This window comes from Sciurus carolinensis, chromosome 6 (genome assembly GCF_902686445.1).
Source record: "Sciurus carolinensis chromosome 6, mSciCar1.2, whole genome shotgun sequence".
NCBI classification, from domain to species: domain Eukaryota; kingdom Metazoa; phylum Chordata; class Mammalia; order Rodentia; family Sciuridae; genus Sciurus; species Sciurus carolinensis.
The window spans coordinates 29930996-29946179 of record NC_062218.1 but is presented as its reverse complement, the minus strand read 5'-3'; the positions used below and the strand labels follow the sequence as shown (position 1 = coordinate 29946179).

Below are 15184 nucleotides of genomic sequence, written 5' to 3'. Positions count from 1 at the left end.
ATAAGCCAAAGCTGTACAAGAACCCCCCAGATTAAAGGATGCTAGTAACATGGTATGTCTGCTAAGGAAAGGTGTAGGAATCCAGTGGAAACAAGTCAAGAGAGAGACCATGCTGGCAAGGGTCATAGGGTGGTGCTCTATAAGTCTTTTGGAGAAAATACCACAATGTCAGTTGCATCAAATGCTGAACGTGGAGCTACAAATCTTGTTTGCCCTGATGGATTTTCAATCTTGCTTTTGTTCCAAACCTTCTCTCTATGCTCCCCATTTCTACCTTTTGGAACAGAAATGTTTACTCTGTGCCATTATACATGGATATATAAAATTTGCTTTTGATTTTTATAGGGGAAAGCATCTGAGAATTTGCCTTGGGTCTCAGATGAGATTTTGGATTTGGACTTTTGGGCAAGGCTGAACCTGTCAAGTCTTTGGGGACTCTTGTAAATGGACTAAGTGTATTTTGCATTGTGAGATAGGAGTGGGCTTTTAAAAGGGGGCCAGAGGCAGAACTTTATGATTTAGTTGTGAAGAAGAAGTTCAAATGAGTATTGTGTTAAAATTTTAGTTACACAAAAGCTTATGTGTAAGACAGTAAAAGAATTTTCATAGGCAAAATGATCAGACAAGAGGTGGAACCTGGAGGTTTCAAGATGGCGGACTAGAGGGTGGCTGCATTTCATGTTGCTCCAGGACTCAGGATTCAAAAGAGGAGATATTGAGAGACTTGGGACCAACTCAAAGCCGCCGGGTGAGTCTCTTCCGTTGGGGAGGCGTCCCGGATGGGGGTGGTAGTCCCGGAACGCAGGGAACTTTGTGAAGTAGAGTAGCCCGGCAAGACACCCCTCCCCCCGCTGGAGCAGTGAACAAGGACAACTGGGAGGTTTGCAGAGGAGGCCGCTCAGCACAGCACTTGGTTTCAGAGCAACCCGCTGGGCTTTGGCGGCTGCCAAGAGGAGGGGCCACATAGGCAGGTGATTAGGTGCAGAGCAGGGACCTAGGTGGCTTCTCGGTGGAAGAGCTGCACAGAGACAAGCTGAGGGGCGGAGCAAAGGTTCCAGGACTGTGGGCAGCTTCTCTGAGGAGGGGAAGCCTAAGGAGACTCGTCTGCGAAAGGCAAGGCTCCCAGGCCCAGGAGGTAGGTCCGGGCCCCTGGGAACGTTGCCTGGGAAGGCTGTCCTGCCCAGGTGGTAGTTGTGGATTGAGGGGAACCTCCAACAGGGGAATTGACCAGCGAGACCTCCCCACCGGGTGAGTCTTCCCTGCCGGGTGAGGTTTTCCCACAAGGACGGTAAAACCAGAGACACAGGCCCAAACAGGCCTTGCCTCAGCCCGAAGCCTAGTTCCCCTTTGGTTGACCATTGGTCAACAAGTGGAGGCACCTCTGCCCACTAGCAGGGAATATACCCCACCTGAAGACCACCACCCCTAGAGAGGGAGCTTCCTTGGGGAGCACCGCATTATCAACTTCCTCCAAGACTTCAGGCTACTGAAGGATAAGAGGGGATATACTAGCAATCTTCAGGGACATTATAAGTCAACAGAGGAAATCTGCAACATCTCAGCAGTCCACTGATTCCTGAACAATACGAGAAAACAAGGGAAGAAAATGCCTCAAACAAATCTAGATGTTACATCAATAAAATCCAATGAGAACACGGCAGAAGAAATGTCAGAAAGGGAGTTCAGAATGTACATAATTAACATGATAAGGGAAGCAAACAATGAAATGAAAGAGCAAATGCAGTTATTGAATGATCGCACCAATCGACAGTTAAAAGAGCAAATACAGGAAGCAAAAGATCATTTCAATAAAGAGTTAGAGATATTGAAAAAAAACCAAACAGAAATCCTTGAAATGACGGAAACGATAAACCAAATTAAGAACTCCATAGAAAGCACAACAAATAGGATAGAACACCTGGAAGACAGAACCTCAGATATTGAAGAAAAAATACTTAACCTTGAAAACAAAGTTGACCAAACAGAGAAGATGGTAAGAAATCATGAACGGAATCTCCAAGAACTATGGGATATCATGAAAAGGTCAAATTTAAGAATTGTTGGGATTGAGGAAGGCTTAGAGAAACAAACCAAAGGAATGAACAATCTATTCAATGAAATAATTTCAGAAAATTTCCCAAATCTGAAGAATGAAATGGAAAATCAAGTTCAAGAGGCTTATAGAACTCCAAACATACAAAATTACAACAGACCCACACCAAGGCACATTATAATGAAAATACCTAACATACAAAATAAAGACAGAATTTGAAAGGCTGTGAGAGAAAAGAACCAAATTACATTCAGTGGGAGACCAATACGGATATCAGCAGATTTTTCAATCCAGACCTTAAAAGCTAGAAGGGCCTGGAACAACATTTACCAAGCCCTGAAAGAAAATGGATGCCAACCAAGAATCTTATACCCAGGAAAACTTACCTTCAGATTTGACGATGAAATAAAATCTTTCCATGATAAACAAAAGCTAAAAGAATTTACAAAAAGAAAGCCAGCATTACAGAACATTCTCAGCAAAATATTCCGTGAGGAAGAGATAAAAAACAAAGAAGCAAATCAGCAAAGGGAGGAGCTATCCTAAAGGAACTGTCAAATAAAGGAGGAACCAAGTCGTGTCAAAAATAAATAAATAAAAATATAAATGAGTCAAATGACCGGGAATACAAATCATATCTCAATAATAACCCTGAATATTAATGGCCTGAATTCATCAATCAAAAGACATAGACTGGCAGATTGGATCAAAAAGAAAGATCCAACAATATGTTGCCTACAAGAGACTCATCTCATAGAAAGATATACCCATAGACTAAAGGTGAAAGGATGGGAAAAAACATACCATGCACATGGACTCAGCAAAAAAGCTGGGGTATCCATCCTCATTTCAGATAATGTGGACTTCAAGCCAAAGTTAGTCAGAAGGGATAAAGAAGGACATTTCATACTGCTTAAGGAAACCATAAATCAGCAAGACATAACAATCATAAATATCTATACCCCAAACAGTGGCTCATCCATGTATGTCAAACAAATCCTTCTCAATCTCAGAAACCAAATAGACCATAATACAATAATACTAGGGGATTTTAACATGACTCTCTCACCACTGGACAGATCTTCCAAACAAAAATTGAACAAAGAAACCATGGAACTCAATAACACAATCAATAATTTAGACTTAACAGACATTTATAGAATATACCATCCAACGAAGAGTGAATACACTTTCTTCTCAGCAGCACATGGATCCTTCTCTAAAACAGACCATATATTATGCCACAAAGCTAATGTTAGCAAATACAAGAAGATAGAGACACTACTTTGTATTCTATCAGATCATAATGGATTGAAATTAGAAATAAATGAAAGAGTAAAAAACAGAAATTACTCCAACACCTGGAGATTAAACAATATGCTATTATATGATGAATGGATAACAGAAGATATTAGGAAGGAAATTAAAAAATTCTTAGAGGTAAATGAGAACAAAGAAACATCATATCAAAATCTCTGGGACACTATGAAAGCAGTACTTAGAGGAAAATTTATTTCATGGAGCGCATTCAATAAAAGAAGTAAAACTCAACAAATAAATGACCTAACACTACAGCTCAAAGCCCTAGAAAAAGAACAGACCAACACCAAAAGTAGTAGAAGACAGGAAATAGTTAAACTCAGAGCTGAAATCAACGAAATTGAAACAAAAGAAACAATACAAAAAATTGATAAAATAAATAGTTGGTTCTTCGAAAAAAGAAACAAAATTGATAAACCCTTGGCCACACTAACAAAGAGAAGACGAGAGAAAACCCAAATCACCAAAATTCGGAATGAACAAGGAAATATCACAACAGACACGATTGAAATACAAAACATAATTAGAAGCTATTTTGAAAATCTATACTCCAACAAAATAGAAAATTTTGAAGATATCAACAAGTTTCTAGAGACATATGAATTGCCTAAACTAAATGAGGAGGACATACACAATTTAAATAGACCAATTTCAAGTAATGAAATAGAAGAAGTCATCAAAAGCCTACCAACAAAGAAAAGTTCAGGACCTGATGGGTTCTCAGCCGAGTTCTACAAAACCTTTAAAGAAGAGCTCATTCCAATACTTTTCAAAGTATTCCATGAAACAGAAGAGGAGGGAACTCTCCCAAAGTCATTCTATGAAGCCAATATCACCCTGATACCTAAACTAGACAGAGACACATCGAGGAAAGAAAATTTTAGACCAATATCCTTAATGAACATCGATTCAAAAATTCTCAACAAAATTTTAGCAAATCGCATACAAAAACATATTAAAAAGATAGTGCACCATGATCAAGTGGGTTTCATCCCAGAGATGCAAGGTTGGTTCAACATCAGGAAATCAATAATGTAATTCACCATATCAACAGACTTAAAGTCAAGAATCACATGATTATTTCAATAGATGCAGAAAAAGCATTTGATAAAATACAGCACCCCTTCATGCTCAAAACACTAGAAAAAATAGGGATAGTGGGAACATTCCTTAACATTGTAAAGGCCATCTACACTAAGCCCATGGCTAATATCATTCTAAATGGTAAAAAACTGAAAGCATTCCCCCTAAAATCTGTAACAAGGCAGGGATGCCCTCTTTTACCACTTCTATTCAATATCATCCTTGATACTCTAGCCAGAGCAATTACACAGACCAAAGAAATTCAAGGGATATAAATAGGAAAAGAAGAACTCAAAATATCCCTATTTGCTGATGATATGATTATATACTTAGAGGAACCAGGAAATTCCACCAGAAAACTTTTAGAACTCATAAGTGAATTCAGTAAAGTAGCGGGATATAAGATCAATGCTCATAAATCTAATGCATTTTTATACATAAGTGATGAATCTTCAGAAAGAGAAGTTAGGAAAACTACCCCATTCATAATAGCTTCGAAAAAAATAAAATACTTGGGAATCAATCTAACCAAAGAGGTGAAAGACCTCTACAATGAGAACTACAGAACACTAAAGGAAGAAATTAAAGAACACCTTAGAAGATGGAAAGATCTCCCATGTTCCTGGATAGGCAGAATCAATATTGTCAAAATGGCCATACTACCAAAAGTGCTATACAGATTCAATGCAATTCCAATTAAAATCCCAATGACGTACCTTACAGAAATAGAATAAGCAATCATGAAATTCATCTGGAAGAATAAGAAACCCAGAATAGCTAAAGCAATCCTTCACAGGAAAAATGAAGCTGGGGGTATTGCAATACCATAATTTCAACTATACTACAAAGCAATAGTAACAAAAATGGCATGGTATTGGTACCAAAATAGACAGGTAGATCAATGGTACAGAATAGAGGACACGGAAACAAACCCAAATAAATACAATTTTCTCATACTAGACAAAGGGGCCAAAAAATATGCAATGGAGAAAAGAGAGCCTCTTCAACAAATGGTGCTGGGAAAATTGGAAATCCACATGCAACAGAATGAAACTAAACCCATAACTCTCACCGTGCACGAAACTAAACTCAAAATGGATTAAGGACCTCGGAATCAGACCAGAGACCCTGCATCTTATAGAAGAAAAAGTAGGTCCAGATCTTCAACATGTCGGTTTAGGACCAGACTTCCTCAACAGGACTCCCATAGCACAAGAAATAAAAGCAAGAATCAATAACTGGGATAGATTCAAACTAAAAAGCTTTCTCTCAGCAAGGAAACTATCAGCAATGCGAAGAAAGAGCCTACAGAGTGGGAGAAAATCTTTGCCAATCATACTTCAGATAGAGCACTAATCTCCAGAATCTATAAAGAACTCAAAAAACTCAACACCAAGAATACAAATAACCCAATCAACAAATGGGCTAAGGAAATGAACAGACAGTTCACAGAAGAAGACCTACAAGCAATCAACAAACATATGGAAAAATGTTCAACATCTCTAGTAATAAGAGAAATGCAAATCAAAACCACCCTAAGATTCCATCTCACCCCAATTAGAATGGCGATTACCAAGAATACAAGCAACAACAGGTGTTGGTGAGGATGTGGGGAAAAAGGTACACTCATACATTGCTGGTGGGGTTGCAAATTAGTGTAGCCACTCTGGAAAGCAGTATGGAGATTCCTTAGAAAACTTGGAATGGAACTACCATTTGACCCAGCTATCCCACTCCTTGGCCTATACCCAAAGGACTTACAATCAGCATACTACAGAGATACAGCCACATCAATGTTCATAGCTGCTCAATTCACAATAGCCAGAGTGTGGAACCAACCTAGATGCCCTTCAACTGATGAATGGATGAAGAAGCTGTGGCATATATATACAATGGAATATTACTCAGCCATAAAGAATGATAAAATTATGGCATTTGCTGGCAAATGGATGAAATTGGAGAATATCATGCTAAGTGAGATAAGCCAATCTCAAAAAACCAGAGGAAGAATGATCTCACTGATAAGTGAATGATGACACATAATGGGGTGTGGGAGGGGTTAGTTTTAGGGTTAGAGTTAGGGTTAGGGAGGGGGCAAGAATGGAGGAAGGAAGGACTATATAGAGGGAAAAGATGGGTGGGAGGGGTGGGGGGAAGGGAAAAAATAACAGAATGAATCAACCAACCTTACCCTATGTAAATTTATGATTACACAAATGGTATGCCTTTACTCCATGTACAAACAGAGAAACAACATGTATCGCATTTGTTTACAATAAAAAAAAAAAAAAAGAGGTGGAACCTAATCAGTGGATTAATCCACTGATAGGAATTAACTGGGTGGTAAATGTAGACAGGAAGGGTACGGCTCAAGGAAATGGGTTATTAGGGGTGTGCCTTTGGGGCTTCTACTTTGACCCTGGGTGAACACAGCTCTCTCTCTCTCTGCTTCCTGGCTACCATGTCCTAGCTGCCTTTCTCCACCATGCTCTTCTGCCATTATGTTCTACCTCTTCCTAGGCTCAGAGCTGGCAAACCATGGATGGTAACTCTGAGTGAGCCAATATAAAGTTTTCCTCCTCTACATTGTTCTTCCTGGGATTTTTGGTCACAGTAAAAAAAGCACTGACTAAAACAATGAATATTGTCTACAACTGTCATTGCCCCAATACATTTGGAATCTATTTATAATTCTTGCCTGAATCATTTATTATACTGGTAGTTGCAGAACAGTGATTTCTATCTCTATTACCTATGCCACTTACATTTGTATTAACTCATATTCTTCTTTAATAAAGTTTTCCCATTTCCCTTTTGCCAACCTTTTTGTAAACTCAATATAGATACCTGAATTTTTTTAGAACAAAATTGATATGTGAAAATCTATCACCATTATTTCTTCTTATGACTCATATTTTCGCAAATTGACAAGTTCTGTAAGCAGGGTCTTAAGGTTTGATGATATATCCCCATTAGTTTTTTAGTACTTCCTTAGTACCTAGCGTAATTGTTCTAGGTTCACCTTCCACTTTCCCTGTCTCAGTTCTGGAATCATCCATTTCTCCCAAAAGCAAGTCTGCCTTCCTTTTTCAGGGAAAGGGAACTTAGAAACCAAGAAGTGAGTGTTAAGTTTGCTCACTGCTGTGGGGGGTGCCACTGCTTTATAGGCCATTACTGTTTTACACTATGAGCTCCTACCAACATCTCCAAATCTAATCTTCCTCTCTTCCCCTTAATTTGAATTTATATTTCTCTTCTATCACAGAGAATCTGGTTTCTACCTGCATAATATATTTATCCACTTGCTCTATTCTACAATATACAAAAGTTTAAGAAATACCATATTAATACTTTACCAAAACCCTACAAGTTCAAGACTTAATTTCTTTGAAGTTAACTTTATCTTTTGACTATTATCTCATGAAAGGAGTTCAGAAAGTACTGTGTTCAGGGACTGGGGTGTGGTTCAGTGGGAGAGCACTAGTTTAGCATGTGTGAGGCACTGGGTTCGATTCTCAGCACTACATAAAATTAAATAAATAAAAATAAAGGTTCATCCACAACCAAAAAAATATATGTATATATTTAAAATAAAAGAAAGTACTGTGTTCAAAAATTCAAAACTTAGCATCCACATTGAAAAGTTGAATTAATTCTTTTTGTCAGTAAGGATCATTTGTATTTGTTTTTGTTCAGTTTTAATCCTTGGATTTTGTTTCATAATCCTTTTTGGCTTACAAAACTTTTTTTTTTTTAAATCATATAGAAAACTTTTCCAATTTGAAGGGCCAGAATTCTTAGTATTTGCTGCCTGCTTCTCTTTGGTCCACACTGCCTTTCCCTTCAAAAGAGCTTAGAAAATACCAGGAAAAGTGGTACATAAAACTTATCTTAACCCAATATAATCAGAAATTGTAAACAAGAGGTGCTGTAAAGAGATATAGCTGTGGAGTTAAAAAATGGGGTGGTCATTTGAAGCAATTTTGTCAATTAAGAAAACACTAACATGGATCTATTATTACAAACAATAGAACCCATTCTCCATGATTAAAGTAAGGCAGACTTGGGTTAAGTATAAATCCTTTGCTTTATTGTCCTTATTCTAGTGGTACTGACTCAAATAAACAAGTGATTACAGCATCTTTGAGTGGACGACGGTACAAGTAAATTTATAAAAGGAGTATATAATTTGCCATGCTAGTTTATAATCAAAGTAAAAAATTCTAAATTACAATTTGAACAGTGGTTTTATTTGTACCATATATCATTTTTGGAATAGGAAAATGATTAAAAACTACCCAATATGTTATTGAAACCATAAATAAGTCAAATCTAAACTTATGAAAAACGATTAATAGGTTTCCTAAGTTTTTAAAACATATTCACTACTTATTAATATAATTAGGTTACATTAAAATGATACAAAATCAAACCAAGTTGCTTTAGAACCACCAAATACGATTACTAAAATGGATAAGCTTGCTGTTTTCATAGGTTTGGAGTCATCCATAAGATGTATTTGACATGTGTAACGACACCATAATACTAAAGATAGAGACTGATTTTGAACACCAATTGTGAAATATTTAAACTTCTGAGTTACAGAAACATTTTTTCAATAACTCATTATGAGTTTTTAACCAAATGTTCCTTCTGCAATATTTCCCTGATGTTACTAGTAGAATAAACTTAGAAATACAATGATATTCTTATTTTTAGATTTTAGTTGACTTAAAAGCCCTATTATCAGATGTATCCACACTTTTTTAATATGGCACTCAGTTAATTCATACCAGGAGAATTCTACATATGAAAAATTTAAACACAAAACAGAAATTAATTACATGTATATAAGGGGAGGAGCACAGGATAAAGAAAATACTTTCACTTCCTTTTAATCAATTTTGCAACCAACATAAAATTTTGAAATGAAACTCCCGTCTTTAATACAAGCTAAATGGAATAAGCAAAAGTTCTGCAACTTTATAATTGATATTTAATGTTAATAAAATCTTTTCAACATACCTGTGCTGGTTTCTGTTTCCTTTTCTTCTGCTTTTTAGAATGCCTAAGAGCAAATACATATAAAAATGTCGGTTGACTTTGTGAAGACTCACCAAGTGAAAAGAAAAAAATACTGAAATATTAGAGGTAAAGAAAAATTTTAAAGTATTTAATATTGTAAAGCACTAAAATGCAAAATATTCATATTGTCACTTTGAGAATAACAGTGGTTAAATAATCAGCATATCAACTGCCTAGGTATGAAACTGCTTTTAATATAGTAATATGTTCTATAAAAATTAGATCTGACATCATGTCTTTACCCACTTTGACATGATGAAGTTCTATCAGCTAGAAGGGACTGAAAAAATATTAGCATAACAATATTTTAAAGACAAAACATCATTTAAATAATCTCTAACTGTGACAAATATGTCTAGTGAAATTTGAAAGTACTTTTGTTTTGGTGTATCTTCCATTTCTTCCTCAGAATTGGCATTCAATAGATTTTCGTCTGTATGAGATCCTGAAAAATTTTCTTCCTCTTCCTCCAATTGTTGTTTTAACAAGGCAACCATTTCCCGATGCTTCTTTGACTTTTCATGATTCTTCATACTGAAAGAAAAACCTAATGTGAGTAGCTGCACTAGTGTTCATATATTCCCAGGTAAGTTGCTGGACAGTTGCACCAAGTTGAAATTGCCAAATGTTTGGGATTTTTTTACAGAGCAACAGAAGTTGAACAGGACTGCCCAGTTATTAAGGCCCCGGGATCTCAGCATTCCCCTCATTTTCTTCCTTTTAACTTTTATATTTTTTTCCTTGAAAAATTCTGTTATTTTGATTTTTCAATTATTTTCTCTTAATGCATGATTCTGTACTTTTATTTCAAGAAAATATTATTTTTATGAATAAATAAAACTAAGAATCTTGAACAAAATGCACCATGAGAACAAAAAGTCAGGGCCACAGAAGGAAAAAACATTTGCCATACACGTAACCAACATGATTTTTCAATTCTTAAAATTAGAGCTTTCTCCACAATTTCCTTTCAATCACTAAGTATTTGTTAAAAGTGCTTCTGTATTTCAGGCCATGCTACCATCTTTCAGGGATCACTGAAAATGGCTGTGTACTCATTCTAACTTCAAAAGGAATACCTCTAGAGAAATGATGATATGAGGGCTTGAAGGAAAAGAGTAGTTTACTTTCTTCTGCTTTTTTCAACAGTTGGTTTTCACCTTCTCAAGAGGGGTATACCTTCTCACTACTATCACCCTGAATCTAAGTTCAGGCACATTGGGGCTGGGGATATAGCTCAGTTGGTAGAGTGCCTGCCTCGCAAGCACAAGGCCCTGGGTTCAATCCCTAGCACCGCAAAAAGAAAAAAAAAAAAAAGTTCAGGCACATATTTGACACTGTACAAAATGTTATTTCTGTGTATCCACAGGCAATTAAAAAGCACTTCACAAAATAGAGCTGACAACATTAGAGTTAGATAAACTAGAAAATAGGAAACTTGGGCTTGGGATATAACTTAATGATAGTGCTTCCCTTGCATGCAAAAGACACTGGGTTTCAACCCTAGCACTGAAAGAACAAGAAAAAGAAACACAAAGTAGGAAACCTATGTCACTCTATACTTTATGTCACCTGTTCAGACTTTTGGCTTTTCAAGTTTCGGTTGCTACTTTTCCTTCCCACTAAATTTTTTCCTTCAGATCAAAGTCCCTTGGATAAATTTGATATACGCACTATATCATAAATAAGTGCTCAAAATGGTGAACTCATGTCAAAAGGACATAAAGACCTGGCCTGAAGGAACTCTGAGTAAATCTGGAAATAGGTGATCAAGAAAAGGGCAGTAACAAATTAAAAAACACTAACAAAAATTTACAAATTCAATAATAACAGAAAATTAATAATAAATAAGGTAGATAAATGGGGGAAAGGGAAGGTGCTTGTTTAAAGAGAACACCAAATGCCGATTAATAAATGCAGAAAGAGCAGAAAAGCATCATTTGGCAATCATCACAATGAAGACCAGTAAAGATTGAGTATCTTTATCCAAAATAAACATACCATAAGATATCTTGGGGATGGAATCTAAGTCCAAACACAAAATTCAGTTGTTTCACATACATCTTGTACAAAGAGTCTGAAGGTAATTTTATACAATATGTTCAATGTGCCTGCATGTTGACTGTGGTCTGTCTCAAGAAGAAGAAGCAGGATTTTCCCACTTTTGGCATTATGTCTGCACTCAAAAAGTTTAGGATTTGGGAGAATTTCAGATTTTGAATTTTCAGATCAGGGTTACTCAACCCATGCAAGATTAAAATTGTCAATGGATGATAAATTTGTGGGGGTGTCTCCCTATAGATTAAACATGATTCGAGGGAAAAATTTTGCAAGGGAAAAAATACTAAGTTGGCAATAGAACAACTGTACAAAATCTTGATTAGGGAATCAAAATGATCACAAATGAAGAGCAGAACTTTATGTATCCCCAGATATGAACCCCTGAGAATGACACAAAATGCTATGCAGTTGTCACCTGGAGATGCACAACTTGATCTAATTGTGAAAAAACAGATGAACCCCAAATAAGAACTATTTAAGAAAAAAACTTTTTTTTTTTGCTGAGGGGGGCAGTTACCCAGGGGCACTTGACCATTGAGTCATATTCCCAGCCATTTTTTAAACATTTTTAAAATTTTGAAACAGGGTCTCACTAAGTTGCTTAGGGTTGTGAAATTTCAGAGGCTGACCTTGAACTTGTGATCCTCCTGACTCAATCTCCCAAATCATTGGGATTACAGGCATGTACCACTGTGCCCAGCTCAAGAAAAAAAAAATTTAAAAAAAAAAAAAAAGTGGTACTATACTTTCAAAATGTAAATGGCATAAAAGACAAGATGAATTACTATTACAGATTGAGACTAGAGAGACAAATAAATCAAGTATATGATCCTAGACCGGATTCTGTACTAAAGTACTACAGAATATTAATAAAAAATCAACTGACAAAACTGGAATATAAGCAATAAATTAGATAAAAATACCACATCAATGTTATATATTGATAACACATCTTTATTCTTCATATATCAGGAAGTATTTAGAGGAAAAATAGTGTATATGAAACTTACTTTCTAACTATACAGGAAAAAAGCTGTACCTGTGTGGGCATATGCATGTGCATGTTGAGGAAGCAGGAGCAAATGGGGCAACATGTTAGCAACAATTAAATAGGGTGTGCCATATTCTACTCTTGGAACTTTTCTTTAGATATGATATTATTTCCAAATTAAAAAAAAATTCAAAAAAACTCTCACTGTTGCTTTTTGTTTTATTGCTGTTTCTAACTTTCCTGCCTCTCACCACTTCTTTAGTTCCCTGAAAGTTCTCCCTTAGCGTTATCCGGTAATACTTGTTCACAAAGTCACATCCCCATTCTCATCCTTTGCTCTCCTTTCGAATTTGCAGGTGTTGTTTCTTTTCCCTAGTGATGTGACTCTCAGTTTCTCCCATGTTCTCTCCTCCTCCCTTTATAATGGAATCCTTTTTAATGTTTCACTCTTTATCACTGTTCCCACAAGATGAAATGATTCCACTTTGGTAAATAGACTCTTGGTAGGACAAATTTAAAGTTTCTAAGTTGGCATCAACAACATCCATGGAATAGCAATGGCTGGAAGTGAGTTTGATGCCAATAATAGCAAGAGAGGATTACAGTCTAGCCTCCTCAATTGTGTGCCTATACCCTGTCAAAAGAAGCAGAACTTCTTTCTGGAAACAGCATGTACACTTAAAAAGCAGATATTATATAGGAATATTGAGATAAATGATAATTAGAATAACAGGCTTAACTACTGATAGAAATACTTCTTCCTTCTCTCCTGGATAAGAATTCCCCAAGGTGACAGGTACGGGTTAGTGATCTGCTGTAAACACATTCTTTTAAGGACGTTCAAAGTGTTACCTTTGCCTCAAAAGAAAAGGTGAGTTCAAAGATATTAAACTTACGCCTTTTCTGTCTTGAAAGATTTGTCACATGCTGGACAGTAAAGGTCATCATAAAGCTCAGCATCTTCGGCCTCATCACTATCTTTACCTATGAGAGGAAAGCCTATGGTAAGAATCCTATTTGATTAGAACACAAATCTGAAGTACTTTAACAAATGATAAATGATACCTCTTTAGTAAGAATCTTAAAAAACAAAACAAAACAAAACACCAAAAACAAACCAACCACAGCCTGTTAGGATTTGACTTGGTCTTTCAAAAGCAACACTGAAAGCTTTCAAATAAATCGCCCTATATTGCATGTTCTTTTAAGTCTGCTCAGAAGAAGATTCAGAAAGTCTGCAAAGTCCTTAGTGGGAACTCAGTTTGGAACATCAAACACCATTTTAATATTCAACCACAAAGCAGGTTTTTCAAAACAGGCTTTTACAACTGTGATTTACTCTGATAAGCTTAAATTTAGCTTACAACAGTCTATTGTTACTGAACAGGTCTTAAAATAGTATATTATATGTAAAGGTTTAAACATTTTCTTTACAGACCTTTTTTTATAAGCTTGAGGCTTTATTAAAAACAGAATAATTAGTATTACTGTAGTCCATGAAATCCAAGTGACCAAGGAGCCCAAATGGAATTCTTTGCACAACAATTCCATATTCTAGTTTTTAGGAAGTAAAAAAATAAATTGATGCCATTTGGGATTTATTATTACATCAATAAAGACTCCAAGGTATCTCTTTCATATTCCACATTTGGTTCTTTATAAGTGATATTAATATAAGTATGAAGAACATTCTCACTGAAATCACAAATAACCAAAATATATCCTATTCAGGGTTAATGTCTAGGACAGTAGTCCCCCCTTAACCACAGGATTTATTCCAAAGCCTTCGGAGGATGCCCGAAACCTCAGATACTACCAAATCCTGTAAGTGAAAGTCTTTTCCATCTTAACCAAGCACTAACCACAAATGGTGGCTGTAATTTCATAGTTTGAAACTGAATAGTTAAACTACCATGGGTTTTTTTTTTCTTTTCTACTATTTCAGGGTTACAAGATTCATTCTTCTGGTAGTTGTCAGCAACCTCAACATATGAGGTTCCTTTCCTTAAATTGAAAACTTCTACCTTTTATTTATTTATTTACATTTACTTTTATTTATTTTGGCACTAGGGATTGAACCCAGAGGCTCTTAACCACTGAGTCACATTCCCAGCTGTTTTTAAATTTTTTTATTTAGAGACAGGGTCTCACTAAAATTGCTTTGAACCTTACTAAATTGCTGGGGCTGGCCTTGAAGTTGAGATCTTACTGCCTCAGCCCCCTGAGTTTCACTGGGATTACAGGCATGCACCACCACACCCAGACCACCTTTTCATTTAAAGAAAGCACTTTATGGCTTTTCTTAATTGCCAGCATCTTTACTCTTGCATTTTGGGGTCATTATTAAGTAAAATAAAAGGTCACCTGACCACAAGCACCGTGATACCATGACAGTTAACCTTGAGGGCTACAATGTGACTAACAGGTGGGTAGAATATACAGCATGGATACTCTGGAGAGAGGGATGATTCCCTTTCCAAATGGGGGAGACAGAACTGTGCAAAATGTTATCACACTATTAAGACTAATGCACAATTTAAAACAGGTTATTTATACAAATTTCCATTTAATATTTTCAGACCATAGTTGAC

General features: G+C 36.2%; 1 protein-coding gene across 3 annotated transcripts in view; it reads right to left on the bottom strand.

Moving 5' to 3' along the window:
- Dnajc21 (DnaJ heat shock protein family (Hsp40) member C21) overlaps nt 1-15184 on the bottom strand; it is a 36143-nt gene that overhangs the window by 6956 nt on the left and 14003 nt on the right. For all 3 annotated transcript variants that reach the window (XR_007109186.1, XM_047556654.1, XM_047556653.1), the window contains exons 7-9: nt 13490-13577; nt 9917-10075; nt 9482-9524 (exon numbers count right to left, since the gene is read on the bottom strand). Coding sequence is in view for 2 of the 3 variants with exons in the window: in XM_047556654.1 (XP_047412610.1) it covers nt 9482-9524; nt 9917-10075; nt 13490-13577 (290 nt within the window). In the remaining variant the exon portion in view is untranslated. The remainder of the gene's footprint in view (nt 1-9481; nt 9525-9916; nt 10076-13489; nt 13578-15184) is intronic.